Here is a 19,867-nt window from a genome sequence, read left to right on the forward strand (position 1 = left end):
TATCGAATTCGAATTCGAATACGAATTCGAATTTGGTAATTATGAGTTAAACTAAAGAAAAAAGAATTGCCAAGCACATGTGGAGCATTCGAATAAAATCTCCAACTTTGTTTTCATTTATGCAACTGAAATTTCCTTTCTTTTAATTATTATTCTTACTGCCCGAACTCTATAATTGCGTTTCTTTAATTATTATTCTTACTGTACGAGAGTAGAGTAACAGAATTGCTAAAGTAGGAATTGTCGCAGAGCCAGCGTAACAATAGTCAGTTTGAAAAATCAATCCTACCTCTTATCAAAGTCCTGATCATTCAAACTAACCCATTTAATATCAATTTCTTACTATTTTATATTATATTTATTTTAAAATTAATATAAAAAAATATATGTCAACAAACCTAACAGAAAAGCTCATCCAAGCCTAAATACTACCTAACGCAAACGGGAACCCAAATCATATGACTTAGAGCTTAACTGGTCTCTTTAGCTAAAGATATTGACGTATCACACTGTAATCGCATTCTCCGACGTGGCTGAAATATAAACACTCCCAAATTTTTTAACTCAAACTATCTTGCATCTGTCTCAATTTGTGTTGCAGTTTTCTTTGCTGGTCAAAACGGGAAACATAATAATCAATTGCATTCGTTTGAGGAGAGTAATACCCACTACAATGTAATAATTTCACAAAGTTTTAGTAGAAATTTATTAGAATTATAGTTTTGAGTGGTGAATGTTTTAAGATTTAAATATTTTGAAAGGGTTAAATTAAATTTATATTAAAAACTCTGATAACTAGCAATTGTCCCAAAAGGTACAAAGAGGGGCCGATAGGATTATTAAATTAGAATTGTTGAATTTCTCTAGAAGAGATGTTGGTTCAAGCCTAATGGATGAGCAATTTGAGCTAGCTAAAGGCCTTCTAATTACACTATTGTTTGGGTCTTGAAGTCTGGATGAGCAATAAAAATGCTTAAAACATAAGATGAAGTTTGTAAAGTAAACACAAGATTTGAGATCTTAAGTCATTGCTAGAATTAAGATGACATATAATTCACAATATTAAAACAATCAAAATGCATCCACCTCAAATACAAATAAAACATCACCTTTGCAAAATAATACCACCAGTAAACAATTCAGCCAGGATTGCTTAAATGTTTAAAAATGTATTAATTTGTGTATTAAGGATTAAAAGCAAATCACAGTTACCAATATGATTATAACAATTAGAGGAAAAATTATTAAATCCCAACAATGAATAACTATTATCTCTTACCACATTTAGGCTTTTCAGTTCTATTAAATACTATGGAAACATATTAATTAATTTAATAGTTTCCACTGTGTGATGGTATACTAACGACAAGGTAATTCCATCATAGAATATAAGACATAGGATCTTCCAAACAAATTTAAAAAGGTCCGTAATACTGTGAGGATACAGTCTCCATCTTCATTCTAAACCATTACTAATTTTTTGTAAGTAAGATAGGTATCAGATTCAGTTGCAAATCAAAAACTTTCTGGGTAGATTACATGATGCTCACAATTTTAGGAGTATGGGAATAAAATATATACAGAGCTGATGGATGAAAGATAGATTTTGGAATGATAGGGCTTGGAATAAGTGAGAAAGAATCCTTCCAAGGGCTTCATCGCGATAATGGGAAGACGGTTTATAAACATACATTTCCGTTTTTTTGACATAACATCTGTAAAGGATGTGACAGGAAACTTCTCCCTCATTCCCCTATGTCAACATAGTTGCAAGCAGTGAGATATTCAACAGACAATTACACTTCATGATCCGCCTTTGCTGCTTAACAATAGAATAACTCTTAGTGAGACCATTTCATTAATTTATCTTAACACCATGGGGATATTTGAATAATAAATCAGGGAATTTGCAGATATTGTTTAACAAGTTTCGGAATCCAATTTAATACAAAATTTAAATAGCAAACTTGAACTACTTTTGTAATTGGAAGCCAGGCTTTTCGGAAGATATAGCAGAAATTCATTACAATTGCTAATAGTAACTTAATAGAAATAATTGCATTTAAGCAAATAACGAGAATATCTTGTGCGGGCTTTTTTGCATTTAAGCAAATAACGAGAATATCTTGTGCGGACTAAAAAGCAGGAAGGAATTTTGGTTACACATATATTATCATAGAAATCTCAAGTTGTTTAAGTGTTCATGTATGAGTTTACCATGCCCTGTTCTTAATAAATTGAATTGGATATTCACGCTTTCTGTGTCATGAGGCATAAAAAGAACCCATAAACTCAACCTGAGTAAATGTGAGATATATGAAACTGGATTTAGGCTTTTCAGTTGTATTAAATACTATGGAAGCATATTAATTAATTTAACAGTTTCCACTGTGTGATGGTATATGAATGACAAGGTAATTCCATCATAGAATATAAGACATAGGATCTTCCAAACAAATTTAAAAAGGTCAGTAATACCATTTATGGAACAATTGATAACTTGTGTTTTTTACAATTTCATTCCCCTATGTCAACATAGTTGCAAGCAGCGAGATATGTCAACTGTGTTATGATGTTAACAGCCGTAGAGTAGTGCCGCAAAAACTGAGCGGTTACAACGAATTCTTACAGTATGCCACTGCATAGCAATTTGCAGTACAACTGTTTTTCATGCCACATAATCAGTGCTAAGGCAACCTTACAAGTGGTAAAGAGGGATACATGAATCTGAACATTTGAGAATATAAAAGATGAGATCTACATGAACTTGCAGAAGGACCTCCCCTGGTCTGCCGGGTGTTATAAGAATTGCAACTTTGACACTTGTGTGCAACAATGTGAATAATTACTTCAGAAGTTACTCCACAATCATTGCATAAGATCCAAACCTGCTCAAATGACCGACGAGAAAGTGGTGAGGTATTTTCTCCCACGCCACTAATGGGCTCTAAAATATGCCTCCAAATTATACCACATTAACATCAGACAACTTACCATTTTGTTCTGGTAAGCTTCAGGCATTGGAGTCAAAGAAACCTACCTACATGACAAAAAAAATATCAGAATCCACTCAAGAAACTTAAAAAATCAATTGCCATTGGACGAAAGAAAATTTCAAATATGAGAAATCAAAATTAGCAAAAACACATATAATAAGCTACTCTTTATACAACCCATTGCAAGTTGACTTCAAGATGTTCATCTTGTCGACAATATCTACCTCTCGGTCAAGTTTCCCCCACAATTTAGACATATCACAGACAAATTTGGAGCACACTGGACAAGCAAATCTGCAAAGGACAAACAAACATGTTAGAATGGCAAGAAATTTGAAATAAAATTAAAGCTGCTACAAGCTGTGACCACAGATTGCTGAAGAAGGTACCATCAATGGGCATATCAGTGCAAGTATATCTTGTATTGTGTAATAGTATAGGTAGACTGGAAACAAGAGGTTGTGAGCCAGGGCACAAAACAGGCCACATATGAAACTTACTGAAGTGTACCTACAGGATAACGCTTTAGGACAGTATTGCGTGTAAAGACATAGGTGGACAAGAAGGGGATTATTGATCGTGTGGAATAAAATCTCAATACAGGGATATGACTATTCCAGAATTCTGATAGACATGAGCAAAGCTAATTGATCATTAAGCGAAGTCAACTGATTTTTGATGGACATGAGCAAAGTCAACTATTTAACTTTTATCATATCAAGCATATCAGGTATTCTACTATAATAAGATATCTTGCCATCACATATATAACAACTACAAGTCAGACATGGTACACAAGGCAGGACACTGAAACCACTGATGTTGTTTGTATCAGAGCAAGAGAAAAATAACATAAATGCACCCAGTATAGCTAGGTAATCCGAAGCTAGCTCTAGAAGTGGGTACGGATATCAACTGATGAGAAACAAAATCTTGTGAGTAAGAATGCTTATCATAGCAGAAATCATTGTAATCTGGTAAGGGTTCTCATTTCTTTATGGGGTAATGTAAAAGAGTAGTTCTTATGGAAGAGTTCAGATATTTCTTAGGTCAATTTATAAAATTTCATAAGACCAACGAGGAGAGTAAAATCTTCAATTGCACCTGAACATGCGTAGAACAGTCAGTAAAGCCAGGTTAAGGTTGGGGTGATCCATGTGTGCGTGTCTTTGTGGTACATTGAATCACGAGGGTTCATATATCTAAATAACTTTAGTCTAAATTATGCTATAAAAAGAAAACTACAATTACTACGCTAAACAGATAAGTGTGACCTACCTCAAAACACACAGGGCAGTTGTGGTGCATTGCTTTTTCCACACAAGGGTGGCAATCCTTCAAGCGGATAGAGTGGCAACATCCTAGAAAAAGGTACATGAGCAAATAAATCATTCTCGCACTACAATGAAACAAGGGAAGAAGCGGTGATAATTTGAGAAGTCATAAAGAACATACCACATTTATAACAGTGGAAGAAATTATCGTTGCTGCCAGTTTTGAAAACCAGCACAAGTAGCTAAAGTCAAAGGCAAGAAATACATCTAATACATTTCACAATAGCATGAAAGATTACTTTACAAGAGAGCAAGAAACATCAAAGGAAAAAGAGAAAAGCATACCTACAAATTCCACATCCGTCACAGTGGTATTGTTGTTTTGAGTCCTGGAAACCAAAGTGGCAAGTACAATTAGAACCAAAAGTGTATACATCCAAACCATCTTTTTATAATTTTGTAAGAGTGAAACTCTCTGTTTTCCCAAACCAGAACTATTAAACCTGAAAAGGCATTAAAAACATACCTCATCATCAAAGAAATTGCATTTTTCACAGAAGTACTTTCCCATACAAACACCACACGTAACGCAGGTTTGCTGAACCTACAAAATGACAGTGCATAATCATTTTTAAAATAACTCAAGAAGAATTATAGTGTTTACCTCTAAATTTTCTGCACATTATTAAAATTAAAAAGGCTCAGCTCTTTCAAATCTACCTTCAGAAAATTACAAAGAATACATATTGTTCAGAGCATTAAGACAAACATCATAATGAATAACATCTAACTGGAAAACAAGATAGAACCTTACCTTTCGAACTTCATGGCGCAGTACATTATGTCTGTCATGTGGATGGACATCCATTGAATTCTGTTCAGATATGAGATCAGACCATACTATACCCTCACAAATGAAATTAGAAGAGACGTAATTTTATAGTTCTATTTTAACAAGTATATAAACCAAACACAACCGTTGAACTTGAAATAGCTACGAAAGAAGTAAAGAAAAAGAAGCATACTTTGGCCTCATTATGACAATTCCTACAGTCAAAGACTTCATTACAAGACGGAGCCCTTATTTGGCATCTCCGGCGGTAGTGTGAACATCTGCCATCAATTATCAGTATCAAGAAAAGACACATCAGTAAAATCATCCCTGTAAGACACATTTTTCACCACTTTGTAAGATGCATGGAGATACCAATAAGAAAATATCAAAATTATATATAATAAATAAAAGGCATAAATGTTACATTAAACAATAGTGTATTGAACATCTCCATTCTATTTCAAGGAAGAAATACCAAATACAGTATGGGTATGCATGTCAAACAATGTAGATGCTCACTACCTTAAATATTTATGTTAAGGACAACAAATGACCAGGATGAATTCCTTGACAGTTAAAAACAGAAATTTCATAGCCCCACGTTAATGAATGCTATTTTTGCACACTTCAATTCCCTGAGATTCATTGTCTTAGTAGAAAGTAAATTAAGCTGAAGAAAATAGAGAGACACACAAAAATACTCTTCTCATGTTAGCAATACAAAGAGGTCACTTTAGCACAACCTCTTTTCTTGTTCTATGAGATGAGATAGGTTTGCTTATGGCCAAAGGGATAAATAGAACAAATATGTGGGATACCATAGCCCCGCATAATATGTAATGGTTTTTCAGCTCTAAAGAAAATAAAGTTAAGAATTGAAATTAGTTCCACATAAAGAACACATGCACCAACTATAGGTTTCCAACGTTAGCCGTCTCTTGAATGACTGTGCCAACATCAGATCGCTGTTGAATGGAAAGATTGCACATGCCCACATCATCAAATGTGGGTTTCAAGAGCATTTCTTCTTACAAAACAATTTGATAAACATGTACATAAAATGCAGGGATTTGGATACTACACGCCAAGTGTTTGGCAATATAGCTGAACGAGATGTCATCTCGTGGACTTCGTTGATCACGGGTTACGCTCAGAATGGGCAATATGAGGAAGCCCTCAAGCTTTTCGAGCAAATGCAGAGCCAACTGGTGTCGCCGAACAAGTTTACTTATGCTACCATAATGAAAGCGTGTGCCGGTGTTGCGGATCTGGAACGGGCCAGGGGGGTTCATGATCAGATTCTGAGAAAGAACTAAATCATAAAGAAAGGTAGTTGATAGCCAGGACAACTTCATTTTGACACAAGTGCTGTTCTATAGACCTCCCTGTCAGAGAGAAATTTGAAATAAAACTGACTGCATTAAAGGGTGCCAACAGAAATTTATTGTTGGGTCATGGACACAAGAGGCTACCCCACGAATTCTACTGGATTACAGTAGCACATAATTACTCATTGTTCACAGAAAGTTCCCTTACTACACTAGTTCAAGGGTGCTATAAATAAGTACCATGAAAATGTCGGGCTTCAATTTATTTCATTCAACATATATTTTCATGATATGGGCATATTGACTTCCATATATTATCATGGAAATCTCAAGTTGTTTAAGTGTTCATGTATGAGTTTACCATACCCTGTTCTTAATAAATTGAATCGGATATTCAGACTTTCTGTGTCATGAGGCATAAAAAGAACCCATAAACTCGACCCGAGGAAATGCGAGATATATGAAACTGCATTTACCACAAGGTTCTCTTGTGCAAGACTAATGGAAGAAACAAAAATATGGAGCAGCTTTCATAGACAACTGCAGAGTCCAAACCTAAACAATTATGCAAACAATATAATCTATAATTACTATGATGATCCGACGCCTAGCTGCCGATATTGTACTGGTTGTTGCTATTGTTGCTTAGCCTCAGGGCTGTTGGTCTATTTGTGGCCTAGCCGCCGCAGTGAAAGAGGTTTCAGACCAACCAATCATGACCTGTTTCCAATGGGTGTACTACACACACAAGGTTGTGAACTATTGTGGAATTATCATCAATGCTCCCCAGTCCACACACTCACCAGATCTATAAACCACCCTGCGCTATCAAACTTTACTATTTATTTTCAGGTGTGTGTGTGTGAGTTGTGGGATTGGACCTATTTTAAAATCCTAGATCTGTGGTCAAGAATTTCTGTTTTCAAGTTCCAAGAGAAAGATGGCAAAGCCCTGCAAGCGGAAGAGTATCCGAAAAATGCACCTTCAACCAAAAACTGATCTATAATCATAACGTAACGAGGCCTGAGATTCCAGACTAACTAAATAGACGTAAAATTATTAAAAAAATGATAGAAATGAAATCCTTACCTTTGGGCCATTGTGCAAGGACGCTTTCCTTCAAGGTGGCAACAGTGGTGGCAGATAAATATCTTCTGGGACCAACGTCTGTACCATCATGGAGCCTGAACTTGACCTCAAATACTCTTCCCCTGACATTTCTCAAAATACCCAGATCCTGGTTCAGAAAACCCTCTAAAAGCAGCTTAAAACCCTCAGTTTGGGAACCCTTGTGACACCTTAAAGGGTAACCCAGAAAAACGCTATTACAGGTTTGGGTTTCCTCAAAATAAAAAACTATGATAACATCTCTCGCAGATACCCTTCATAAAACACAGCTTCAATCTGCAAACTCCACCATTTGTAACACCCAAAAACTCTTCTGTTTGAAAAAACTTGAAATCAAGGTCTTGGCAATATTGACGTTCCTGGAAGCCAAACAATTCTAACCCAGAACTACAAAAAATGGAAAGACCTGTCAAACACTAAATACAGCTTGATCCTACAAATAATTGAGGCAATGATGCATCTTGCCTGACTATTTATTGATCATTACAGCGGCTCTAAGCCGTGTCATTGCCTCAATGTGCACTAAATTATTCAACCCAATGTGTGTATATACGCCTCTTGGTTTTTTCAATCCCATTTCTTCTTTACAACTGAGCAACGCGGTGCCCTCCGTTATTGTTCCATTTCTCTAGCAAGAAAACCTGATCAAGGGCAGGCTCTTCCTTTTCACAAACCCCATGATGATATTATACAAATGCATAATAGTCATATGATAAATAAAAATCCTCAAATCCACCCCTCCACTGTATTTGCAATGAGACCTAGCATTCGCTCGAGCCGCAATTCATGCCAAATCTGCTTATTTAATCATTATCTTCAAATCTTTTGGTTAAAATTAAGTAGAATGTTGCAACCAGGGATCTCCTATCATATCTCTCGATGAATGGACTGCAGAGATAATCCTCTGCCACAATGTAAATGACCTGCCTAAAATATGGAGGATTCTAAACAGAATTAAGCAGAATTTGCAGATCTAGTAATTCTCAACACAGTAAATCACAAACCAGAACCCATCTCAAACAGTTATACCTATTTCTCTGTTCCAGTCAAACACACGCAAACATGTATGTGTTCATGCACCAGGCTGTGGCCAAGAGGCAACTTCGAGCAGTTGTCGTGAGGATGAACCAGGTTCAAATTCCAGTTTCCTCGCTCCCCCTGCCTGATGGATAGCTATGTGTAGTATTTATTGTAGCTCTGCTGCAATGATGATCCGACGCCTAGCTGCCGATATTGTACTGGTTGTTGCTATTGTTGCTTAGCCTCAGGGCTGTTGGTCTATTTGTGGCCTGGCCGCCGCAGTGAAAGAGGTTTCAGACCAACCAATCATGACCTGTTTCCAATGGGTGTACTACACACACAAGGCTGTGAACTATTGTCCAGTCCACACACTCACCAGATCTATAAACCACCCTGCGCTATCAAACTTTACTATTTATTTTCAGGTGTGTGTGTGAGTTGTGGGATTGGACCTATTTTAAAATCCTAGATCTGTGGCCAAGAATTTCTGTTTTCAAGTTCCAAGAAAAAGATGGCAAAGCCCTGCAAGCGGAAGAGTATCCGAAAAATGCACCTTCAACCAAAAACTGATCTATAATAATAACGAGGCCTGAGATTCCAGACTAACTAAATAGACGTAAAATTATTAAAAAAATGATAGAAATGAAATCCTTACCTTTGGGCCATTGTGCAAGGACGCTTTCCTTCAAGGTGGCAACAGTGGTGGCAGATAAATATCTTCTGGGACCAACGTCTGTACCATCATGGAGCCTGAACTTGACCTCCAAATACTCTTCCCCTGACATTTCTCAAAATACCCAGATCCTGGTTCAGAAAACCCTCTAAAAGCAGCTTAAAACCCTTAGTTTGGGAACCCTTGTGACACCTTAAAGGGTAACCCAGAAAAACGCTATTACAGGTTTGGGTTTCCTCAAAATAAAAAACTATGATAACATCTCTCGCAAATACCCTTCATAAAACACAGCTTCAATCTGCAAACTCCACCATTTGTAACACCCAAAAACTCTTCTGTTTGAAAAAACTTGAAATCAAGGTCTTGGCAATATTGACGTTCCTGGAAGCAAAACAATTCTAACCCAGAACTACAAAAAATGGAAAGACCTGTCAAACACTAAATACAGCCTGATCCTACAAATAATTGAGGCAATGATGCATCTTGCCTGACTATTTATTGATCATTACAGCGACTCTAAGCCGTGTCATTGCCTCAATGTGCACTAAATTATTCAACCCAATGTGTGTATATACGCCTCTTGGTTTTTTCAATCCCATTTCTTCTTTACAACTGAGCAACGCGGTGCCTGAAAGACTTGCTGCACGAACTGAGCATACATGGCCCTTGACATCCTCACAGAGACATCTACCATCTCCTTATTGCACAAAAACTTCTCCCTCCGAGACGCCGCCCTCATGGAATCCACGTCCCGTTCATAAAAGGCCTCCACCGCCTTAGAAATCAAGTGCTCATCGTGCTTCAGGTTTCGTGCTTCAAAACCTGAGCCATGCTCAGAGAAACTCGAACCCTGATAAATGTACAAGCCAGGTGTCAACATCGGAAAGAAAAAGACGACGAAGGGACGACTGTCCACGTGTCAGCACGAGAGCCAAAGGAACGACGAAACTCTGTTCCAAAGGAAGGCCTATCGGCCTAAAAATTGTTTCATCGGATCTTACCAAAACTCAAATTTAAAATCATTAAACAACACCTAAATAAAATATTATTATCATTAAACCATACTTAAGTAAAATATTAAAAAGATTTACGCAGTGAATTCTGTTCCTTTGTGAAAAAATTTCCATCGCAACATAATTATGAGTAAAGTGGCGCTTTCGCTTTTCAGAAAAAACATGTTAACGAGACAGAATTAATAGCAAAGTGGGCACTATTAGTCAGCATTATTCTGCATTATTAATTTTTTTAATATCCGACCGTGAATGATTGAAGATGCCATTAAATCACACTTTCTGTTGCGATCTTATCAACCCAATATTTTCCACAATTCTTCTATTTGCGTGAAACGGATAAACAGGATGACCTTTAATAATGTTCTAGTCATTTCATATTCCCTTAGAGGATTTCTTATTTCCGAACTTTTATAAGACATTTTAGTTTATATATATAAACGCATACACAAGAATATATATATATATATATATATATATATAAAATTAAAATGAATATATATATATATATTATTTAAAAATAAATATAATTGATATGGAGTATGCTTTAAAATTGTGTCTTTTTGGTTTAGGGTTCATCTTCCTGGGATTTAAGGAAACATGTTAAAGGCCCAAGACTTTATGGATCGCTATTAGGTTATTTTAGATGGTGTGGTTTTTCTTGAATATAAGTGATGAGTCACCATGCATTAGCCATTAGCAGCTAGAAATGACTAGAAATAGTTTGACAATTGAGTTATTATAGGTTTGAACTTTTTACATTATATTTCATGGATTAATTTGCATGCTTATATACCATCCTAGATTCATCTTATCTCCTGATCTATCAAATGGCTAGAAATAGTTTGACAATTAATTTATAATAGGTTTCCCCACCTATTAAAAAATAACTTGTATGGAAGGAAAATAGCTCTTTTATAAACTTTCTACATTATATTTCATGGATTAATTTGCATGCTCATATACCATCTTAGATTCATCTTAACTCCTAGTCTGTGAGGCCCAGAGGGATCAAATCTGTCAAGGTGCAAACATCTTTTCTCAGTGCAAAACTTGATCCCTATAGGAGGTTGACAGATCTGTAGTTAAATGGATCTAGGATGGTTTAATTATTAATTTGATTTCTTTTTTCTTTTTATTTATTTTTTATGTAATTTCACCTCGTCAAAATGTTTTAATTAATAATTTATTTTTTATTTTCGTTTTTATGTAATTTGATTGGGTCAAAATGTTTAAAAAACATAATATAACATGACATTACAACATCTCTTCCATATTGAGATGGAGAGTGTCTCTGGCCCAAAAATGTAATAAAATAAAATTAATATATATATTTACAAAATATTTTGATTGTGAAATTAGAGGTGGTTTTTCGGCATGTGATATTGATGAGTTGTGGTATTGGCCCACGTATGATATGTTAATAATATCCAAGGTAAAGTGGAGTGAATATCCATGGTTAAAAATCTTGTTATACTGTGAGTATTATTTTGATTGTGAAATAAGAAATGGTTTTTGGGCATGTGGTATTGATGAGCCATCATATTAGCCCATGGTATTGTATGGATAATAATATCCATGGTAAAGTGGAGGTGAATATCCATGGTTAAAACTTTTGCTATATTTTAAGAATTAAGTTTTTATGCGCTTATTAATAAAAATTAAATACCATTACAAAATTATTATTTTAATTCATATGGTAAAATGGATCTTAATTTATAGCTACTATTTATATCTAATATATTTTAAGGTGATAGAGGTGTAGATAAATCTCAAAAATTAATTATATTTTTTTTTCTTTTAGATTTAATTAAAAAATGTTATAAAGTTAAATTCAAATAAAATATTTATAAAATATTTTGATTATGAAATGAGAGATGGTTTATGGGCATATTGTATTGATGAGCCATGGTATTGGCCCATGGTATTGCAACAAAGCCTATTTACAAGTTGATGCAAGAGCATTTAGCCCAAGGAAAATCATTGTAAATAGTAGACATAGGGGGTCATGCAATTTAGGAAATAATTTTCCTAAGTATCAAGTTAAGGTAATATTTAGGCTTTTAAGTGTGATTTAATTAGATAATGGGAGAATATGTAAATGCTCTCAAAATAAATAAATGAGAACATGAGTGGTACAAGTCAAACCCAACTCTCTAGGAGCAAGAGAGAGCTTTTAGGAATTAATTAAAGTACATATGGACGATTGAGAAAAATAGGGAACTTTTCTATTTTAAACCAGAGAAAAGATGGAGTGGATAAATATGCCACATATGCATGCATGTAGCGAGCTTCAGGGCTTTAGTAAGTTATTTAAAGAAAGGATGGGATCAGTAATCTGATCCAAGTTTCCATATAAGCATGTGTAAGCCCACAGGCAAAGTAAGAGGCCACTAATAGGAAATCAAGCCTGTGTATGTGTTTGAACGAGACCAAGGAGTCTCAGATGTAATCTTTGTTTTTACATTAATAGATGCAACATTATTCCCTGACTGTGTCAAATATTGAAGTATTTCATGAATAATTTATTATGAACTCATAGGTTCTGTAATGAATTGCAGCAGAGTTATAAAGTACGCAAAGGTGTAATATGCTTCAGAGGAAGCACGAGGAATTATTGAATTCAAGTGAAACCCAGAGTTAGCTTTGGAGAGGAACTGCAAAGGATTAGAAGGCCAAAAACTTTAAAGAAGCCAAATCACCGAAGAATTGAAGAAAACGCGAAGAATTTCCAAGTAAAAGGGACGAGCGGAGAAGTCCAGTATTGATACTCAACAGTCGTTGGATCTTCAAAGATCAACGACCACGATTGAAAGTCACAATCGCATTTCAGAGATGCCAAGGAACAGTGATAACAAAACCAATGATACTCCGATGAGTGATTGGTGACGTCGCCGATAATCCGATGGCGATAGCATAATTGGAGGTTTACAGTGGAAGAAGTTAGGCGCAGGTGATGAGCGATATTTGATAGCGATTATCGGAATATCAGAGCTTGGAACCATTGGAGATTGGCGTAGGGGAGGTGTGGAGTGATAAGTTATGGACCCGACGACAACTATGAATGCTGGTGTATAAACTTTGAAGTCCACTTATTCTATGATTCGGTGGAAAGTTAGTGCATTTCCATGTATTCCCTTTATATTATGATAAGTGTTATGAGCCTTTTTAAGGCTTAATGGTATGTGTTATTGACCCGATAGTCATATCGGAGTCGGAGGAGGGGTGATGGCGCATATGTGTAAAGACTGGGGAACAATGCGAATGGCAATTGCAATGAGGTATAACCTCAGGGATTGTGCTGAATCATTATAAAGTGGAGGAAGGTATGTTTGCATGATATTTCCTTTGTAAGAGGTTCTTGGGAAAATAGTGCTGATATATGACTTATATATAGTTCTATTTAATGATAAGGAATATTTGAGGCAGAACCATATGAAAGAGGCTAGAGAAGGTTTATAAAGGTTTTGAAAGGGTTTTAATTCCTGATAGAGGTCTGTAAGAGGGAAATTTTTAATCAAAGCTTTATACGAAGGCTTGAGGGTGGAAATAGTCCCAATAGGAGGTTTCAGGCGGGTGATTGAAGTTCCTATATACAGGAACTATATAAAAGGGCTACTTGACCATTAAATGGTCTGAAGATTTAACTCCTTTGTTGAGTTAAATATCTTGGGACAGTTATAGATGCATTATTATGAAAAATGCATACTGTGGATATGTGCGAGTGTTACCTTGGCATCAGTTTGACTAAGGATGGTTATATGCCGAGTGTAGCGCTGCACCACAAGTTAATAATATCTATGGCAAATATATTGTTATATTGTAAGTATTAAAGTTATGATGTGCTTACTAATTAAATTTAAATATAGTTCCATAATCATTATTCTCTTTTATAAAGTAAAATGGATTTTAACTTATTGTTGCTATATATATATATATATATATATATATGATTTTCTTTTATCTAAAAAATTATTCATAATTTTATTAATAAAAACAAAATTACAATGTAACAAATTGAATTTTATTATTTTTATTACTTTTAACTTTTTACAGACACTACAACATCTCCCCCATATTGGGTTCTATATTACTTTTAACTGACATGCAAATGTTTACCAATCCTTTATGTATTATAAATTGGACATATTAATATAAATTCAATATATTAAACAGACATGTGAAAATGTTTACAAAGTTTCTTACATTACACCTACACATCACTCCTATACTGGGATGTAGAACAATTAATTTAAAAAAAAAATATCGCTAATAAAAAATTGTTATTATAAAGATACAAATTATAATTGAAATTTGGGTAATAAAATGAGATTTTACTCCATCAAATATGATATCTAGAAGGGATATTTGACTTATGGAAGGGATAAAGCTATTAGGAAGTTTTATGCAGGGAGGATAATCTTTGGGGCTTTGATATAAGTAGTCAAATGAAGAAAACATGGACATTATTTTTTAACAAGAATTTAGGGATCCTACATGACAAAGGTCTATAACCATCAGAAAGGTCCCCTTGAGAGAATATTTGGCTATTAAGTGGGATGTGGAATCCATTAGGAAGTTTTGTGCACCTGTTATCACTTAAGAATTCTAATGCCAAAATTTCTCATACTAGCTTGATGATAAAGGTCGGTGTTAGTCTAAGTTTGATTTTGTTTTTTCTAAGAGTCTGAGTCTTAGGGGGTCTTGAGTCAAGTATGCATTCTCATTCATCAATGTTCATTCTCATTCATCACCGGTCTGATAGCCATGTGTCAGTTTGGTTTAAAAAATTACTATGTACCACAAAGCCTTTAGGTGATTTCGTAGCGCATGTAACCATCCTGAAGTGTTTTTGCAGCGCATTAATCCTTTTTGGCAGTTTCGCAGCGCAAAAGTCCATTAGGTGATTTCGCAGTGCGAAAGTCCATTAGGTGATTTCACAGCGCGAAAGTCCATTAGGTGATTTCGCAGCGCGATACGTTATTAGGTGATTTCGCAGCGCATAATTCAAAATTTACACTGACCGCGCTGCGAAATCGGAGATTCGTGCATTCCGCAGCGAATCTTTCCCAACTGTCAAATCTGTCAAGTTAATCTATGGCTGCGTCATTCATTGTCAGTTTGTGCACTCCACATATCACGTCCAACCGCTTATCTCCATTATTACAACCACCAGGTACGTTGATACACACGGAATACAAGTTCCAAGGAAAGCCAGGTATGCACAGTTTTAATGATGATTGTAAGCCTTGCATGAGAAACAAATCTGCAAGATTTCAATTTGAAAAACATTGTCATCAAGCGAGGTAGCAATTCAAGCGAGGCAGCTATCAGGCGAGGCAACAATTCAAGCGAGGCAGAGTTTGGAGTTTGAGCAGCGCTAGCATTTCCAGCCTCCATTACACTAAATCTTCATGGAGGGATTGGCAGAAAGGAAAGACCACAGATCAGGCAAATGCCTGAGAAACGAGCTTGAAGGTTTAGACATAACCTTGAAGAGCAGAGAAGTTGAGCATGCATTTAAACAAGCTGGATGCTGGAATTTTTGCAAGAAGCTTCAGGGATGTCATGCACAAGTTACTAAGGAATTTGCACTGAATTTCACAGGACTAAACTCAAAGGTTGGCATGCTGGAATTGCAGTTCTCACCAGACATGATATCCATAGTTACAGAAATTCCAAGAGGGCAAGAAAACTGGTTCAACAATTCCAAATTTGACATGAACCCATGCAAAGAATTTCTAAAGAAGGAGTTCATTAACTCATATTTGAGCAAGTATGTTCCTAGAAGTTATGTCAAAGAATCATATGCCCATTTGCTTACTTGTATACAGAAGTACCTGACCTGTGAAGGGAGATATAACAAAGTGTATTCATACCATTTTAAATTATGTTGCATTTCACAGGGAAGACATCTATTGATCCACCTTTTTACTTATTCCGTAGCTTAAGTAAAATGTGTGACAAGGTACAACTGAGAAAAGAAGCCTGTGAGACTTCATTGTTCCACCATGGCTTGGTTAAGTTGATTGTTCTGCATGAACTCCAGAGGGTAGGCAGAGATTGGGACACATTCATATTCATGTCCGGTTTCAAGAGCAAGACCGGTCTCAGCCCTCAAGCTACAAAAGAACCTTCAACAACAACCGGTCCTCAAGCAGAAACAAGAGCCAAGAGGATTTCAAAGTTAAAGGCAAGGAAACAAGTAAGAGAATCTACCAAGCCACTGACTATTCAGGATACACCCCAGCAGTCAATTAAAGAGAAAACTCAGGTCAAAGAAACTGCACATGAATCAAGCACAGGTGGAGGAGTTCAAAGAAGAAGGACTAGGAGCCAGGTGGCTAAAGAAAAAGGTAAGTCAGTGAGTATTGAAGAAAGCCCTATTTCAAAGGGAGACTTAAATGATTTAGTGCAAGCAATTGACATTGAAGAGTCCCCACTAGTTCAAGCTGAGTTGATACAGTCAGGAAAAGAGGAGGCTAAAAGGGTCAAAGCCTCAAAGAAACTCAAGTTTGATGATCAAGTTGATCAATTTGTTTTTAAGCCCAGGAGACCCATAACAAGGAAGTTCAAACAAGTATAGGAGGTACCACCAAGAGCTAATGAAACAGGGGAAGTGACTCGGCCTCATGAAAGAAAGGATAAAGGCAAAACAGCTGTCACTCAGGAAGAAGGTAGTGTGGAAGACTTGAAAAGGAGATTGGAATTTGCCAACTTTGAAATTGCTAGATTGAAGAAAGCTGCTAGGAAATTTGCAGCTAAGGAGGCTTATTTCAACCAAATGCAAGCTCGGTGGGAGGACCAAACATTTCAAATTCCTGAGGTGGTTGATTTTAATGTTCAATTCCGTAGCTGGACTACTCCTGCAATAAAAGAAGCTCAATTTATCAGAAAAGTCAATACAAACCTCAGGTTTGGGATCAAAGTAATGAAGAAACAAATTGAAGACTTAAAGATACAATTGAGCCAGCAAAAAGAATCTCCATAAAGAAATCTCACTTCAAGTAAGGATATGTTTCAAAGTTTTGATGGTTTTGCTTCATATAATCTTTTCAAACATTCCCATTCAGTTTTGAAAGGTCTTGGAACAGTTGAAAGAATGTTTAAACATCAAAGTGCTCAAATAGCAAAGTTTTGGGTTGAAACTGGGATTTTTGAAACAACTTAGCAGTTTCGTAGTGCACTACGAAACTGCTGAAGGTGATGACTAAAGCTCAGTAGTTTCGTAGTGCGTTATGAAACTGCTGAAGCTAAACAATCTAATATCAGTCAACTGGTTTTGAAACATAAGCGGGAATTTTGAAAGGGGCATATATACAAGGAATCATCTGAAGCTATCAACATTCAACCAAGACAAGACAGGTGGAGAAAATATGGATTTGAATCCAACTTTAAATTTTTTGTCATAAAGTGAGCATATTTACCACAGTGCAAGATATGTGAAAACAACTTGAAAGAGTTTTTTCCCTTACATATAAAAGAGGTGGACAACACATCAAGGACGTGTCCATCTGTTACATTTTGGATAATCAAAGATAAAGGACATGCTTCTTTGGATTCGAAAATTTTGAGGAAAACTAAAGACCGATGAGCAAGGGTAGTTTCCTATGTTTCAGGGCAATGGGGAAGTTGTGACATTAAAGACCAGCATGGAGTTTTGAACATTCATCACAACCAAACTAAAAAGGGACCAGATGTCAAAGAACGAGAACCTTTGTAATCAAGGCTATTATTAGCATAATAAGGAGTTAGACTCCTACTTGATTTAAATCTCTAGAAAGTCTAGTTACAGTTTGTTATATTTAATAGGCAGTTAAAGGTTAAACAGGTGTCATTAGAAGTAGATTTCGAATTCCCCTAATGTTTAAGGAGGAATCTCAATCAGGTCTATATAGGAGAAAAAGAAATGTAATAAGGGTTGGAAGTTTATGTAAAAAAGCTCTGTTGTCAAGCTTATGTAAAGACTCTGTTTCTTTTGGTAATACAGTAAATGGCTTCTGCTGCTCAAGAATCATAGTGACTTCAATGTATGAATTCCTGTTGTTGTCTTTCATGTTGTATACAATATTATGAGTACTTGTTACTTAGAAATCACTTGCAGTGTTCTAATTTCCTTCATATGCTCAAATATTGTCCCTTTTGTGTCTGTTGTACTTTATCTATATGAATTCTGAATGCCTTGATTTTATTGCAAAGCCAATTCACTGTTGATGCTAAATGACATATGACTCCATCAGCACAATGGATGCTTGCTAATTTAGATTTTACCAGCCTCATTCCTATTTGTTTTATAAAGATTTATCCATCTCAATTATAATCACAAACCTTAAATCCTTTGAGAGAGCCCTCTCAGGCTAAGGAGGCTAAGCCTTAGCTAAAAGATTGGTTTGAAATAGTTACTTGAAGTCTTCCTGGTCTGCAGCCTTCCAGGGCCTGATTTTGAGATAACACCACCAATGATGTATTGTAGGGCCTTGACCATGGTCTAGGAAGGTAAAATGATCTAAATTCATCAAGAGAATGAATTTAGATCATTTTACTTGACTTTTAATAGTAAATGGAATGTGTAAAAATATTAAATTGTGAAATCAAACAGATTCACTGGAATGATGGTAACTTATATCTGAGAAGAGATGTGATAGCTACGAGTGTTTACGAAAGAACATTACAATGAGATCGTAAGACCCTTCTTAACATAAATCATCAATGAGGAAACCTTTAACATTTAAAAACCTTATCAAGGAGATGAAACATCAAAAGTTTTGTGGGCCTCGATGGGGTTAGTTGGTGCATCAACTTCCAGGGTTCATAACTTTTGCATATCATTAATGTTTGGCATGCTTGAAAGCCCGTTGGAAAGGTCTATCCAAGAAGCATAGATTCTGAACTCATGTGAGAGCTAGCCAAGTGTTCTTTCTCAGGCCCCATCACATGAAAACATCTTTAGGGCTTAAAAATGGCCCCAGAAGTTTGAGACTTGGAAAACTATAAAACAATTTCTATGATGGAGAATTATGCTTCAAGGTAGTGGAATAGTTGGGTGACCACTTATATCCACTTGGATTAGTACTATACCCTTAGGAAGAAATGATATCCATTACATTAGTGCCCCCCTTAAACGGGAAAGCTTCTGTTGAACTTGGCCCTCAATGAGGCACTTACTTTGGTGAAGGAATTTCCTTTCTTTAACAACTTGATACAATTGGATCATATGTTGGTGAGTGCACTTAATCTATGTTTCCACAATATAATTAATGGTTTCATGTTCCATGTAGTCAAGGTTGAGTTCTATCGATGTCAATTGCTCTACTATCTCTAATGTGTACAATAATGGTGGAAAGTATGGTCGAAGGAGGTCCACATTGAACACTAAGTGTAAGCTAAGGAAGAGGGGAATACTTAGCTCAAAACCATTGTCACCCATAGACTTGGTGATTGTGTAAGGTTCATAACGAAGTGGAAAAAGCTTCCAATGGGGTCTGGTAAGGTTCACTTTCTGCAAATGCAACCAAAGATTATCTCCCACTTGAAATTTATGTGGCGCCAGGTGTTGATTATGGCACTTATTGTACTCAGTATTCTATTTTGATAAAATATTAT

The 19,867-nt window shown here is 35.8% G+C and overlaps 1 protein-coding gene and 1 long non-coding RNA gene across 2 annotated transcripts; both read right to left on the reverse strand.

Annotated features, from left to right (window-relative positions):
* Positions 1-2,726: 2,726 nt before the first annotated feature.
* Positions 2,727-4,547, reverse strand: LOC149153622 (uncharacterized). The gene is made up of 5 exons (XR_016262318.1): positions 4,452-4,547; positions 4,275-4,357; positions 3,221-3,290; positions 2,995-3,036; positions 2,727-2,888 (listed from the first exon to the last, which is right to left on the reverse strand). It is a non-coding gene; the product is annotated as an uncharacterized LOC149153622 (long non-coding RNA).
* An 18-nt stretch (positions 4,548-4,565) lies between these two features.
* LOC149153623 (uncharacterized) lies at positions 4,566-7,944 on the reverse strand. The gene is made up of 5 exons (XM_089443879.1): positions 7,523-7,944; positions 5,296-5,383; positions 5,085-5,170; positions 4,797-4,874; positions 4,566-4,659 (listed from the first exon to the last, which is right to left on the reverse strand). The coding sequence occupies exons 1-5, from the start codon at positions 7,531-7,533 to the stop codon at positions 4,566-4,568; spliced, it is 357 nt and encodes a 118-aa protein (XP_089300005.1). The 5' UTR covers positions 7,534-7,944.
* Between the last annotated feature and the right edge of the window lie 11,923 nt (positions 7,945-19,867).

Source organism: Pinus tabuliformis, chromosome 9, assembly GCF_031772625.1.
Source record: "Pinus tabuliformis cultivar Carrire ecotype Pingquan chromosome 9, CPIR1, whole genome shotgun sequence".
Classification (NCBI taxonomy): domain Eukaryota; kingdom Viridiplantae; phylum Streptophyta; class Pinopsida; order Pinales; family Pinaceae; genus Pinus; species Pinus tabuliformis.

Excerpts from the sequence above, each read along its gene's own strand:
- LOC149153623 (XM_089443879.1), bottom strand. Across the intron at positions 5,171-5,295 it reads ATTGTCATAATGAGGCCAAA|TATGGTCTGATCTCATATCT; the intron begins GTATGCTTCTTT and ends GTGAGGGTATAG. Across the intron at positions 4,660-4,796 it reads GCAATTTCTTTGATGATGAG|GACTCAAAACAACAATACCA; the intron begins GTATGTTTTTAA and ends TTTGGTTTCCAG.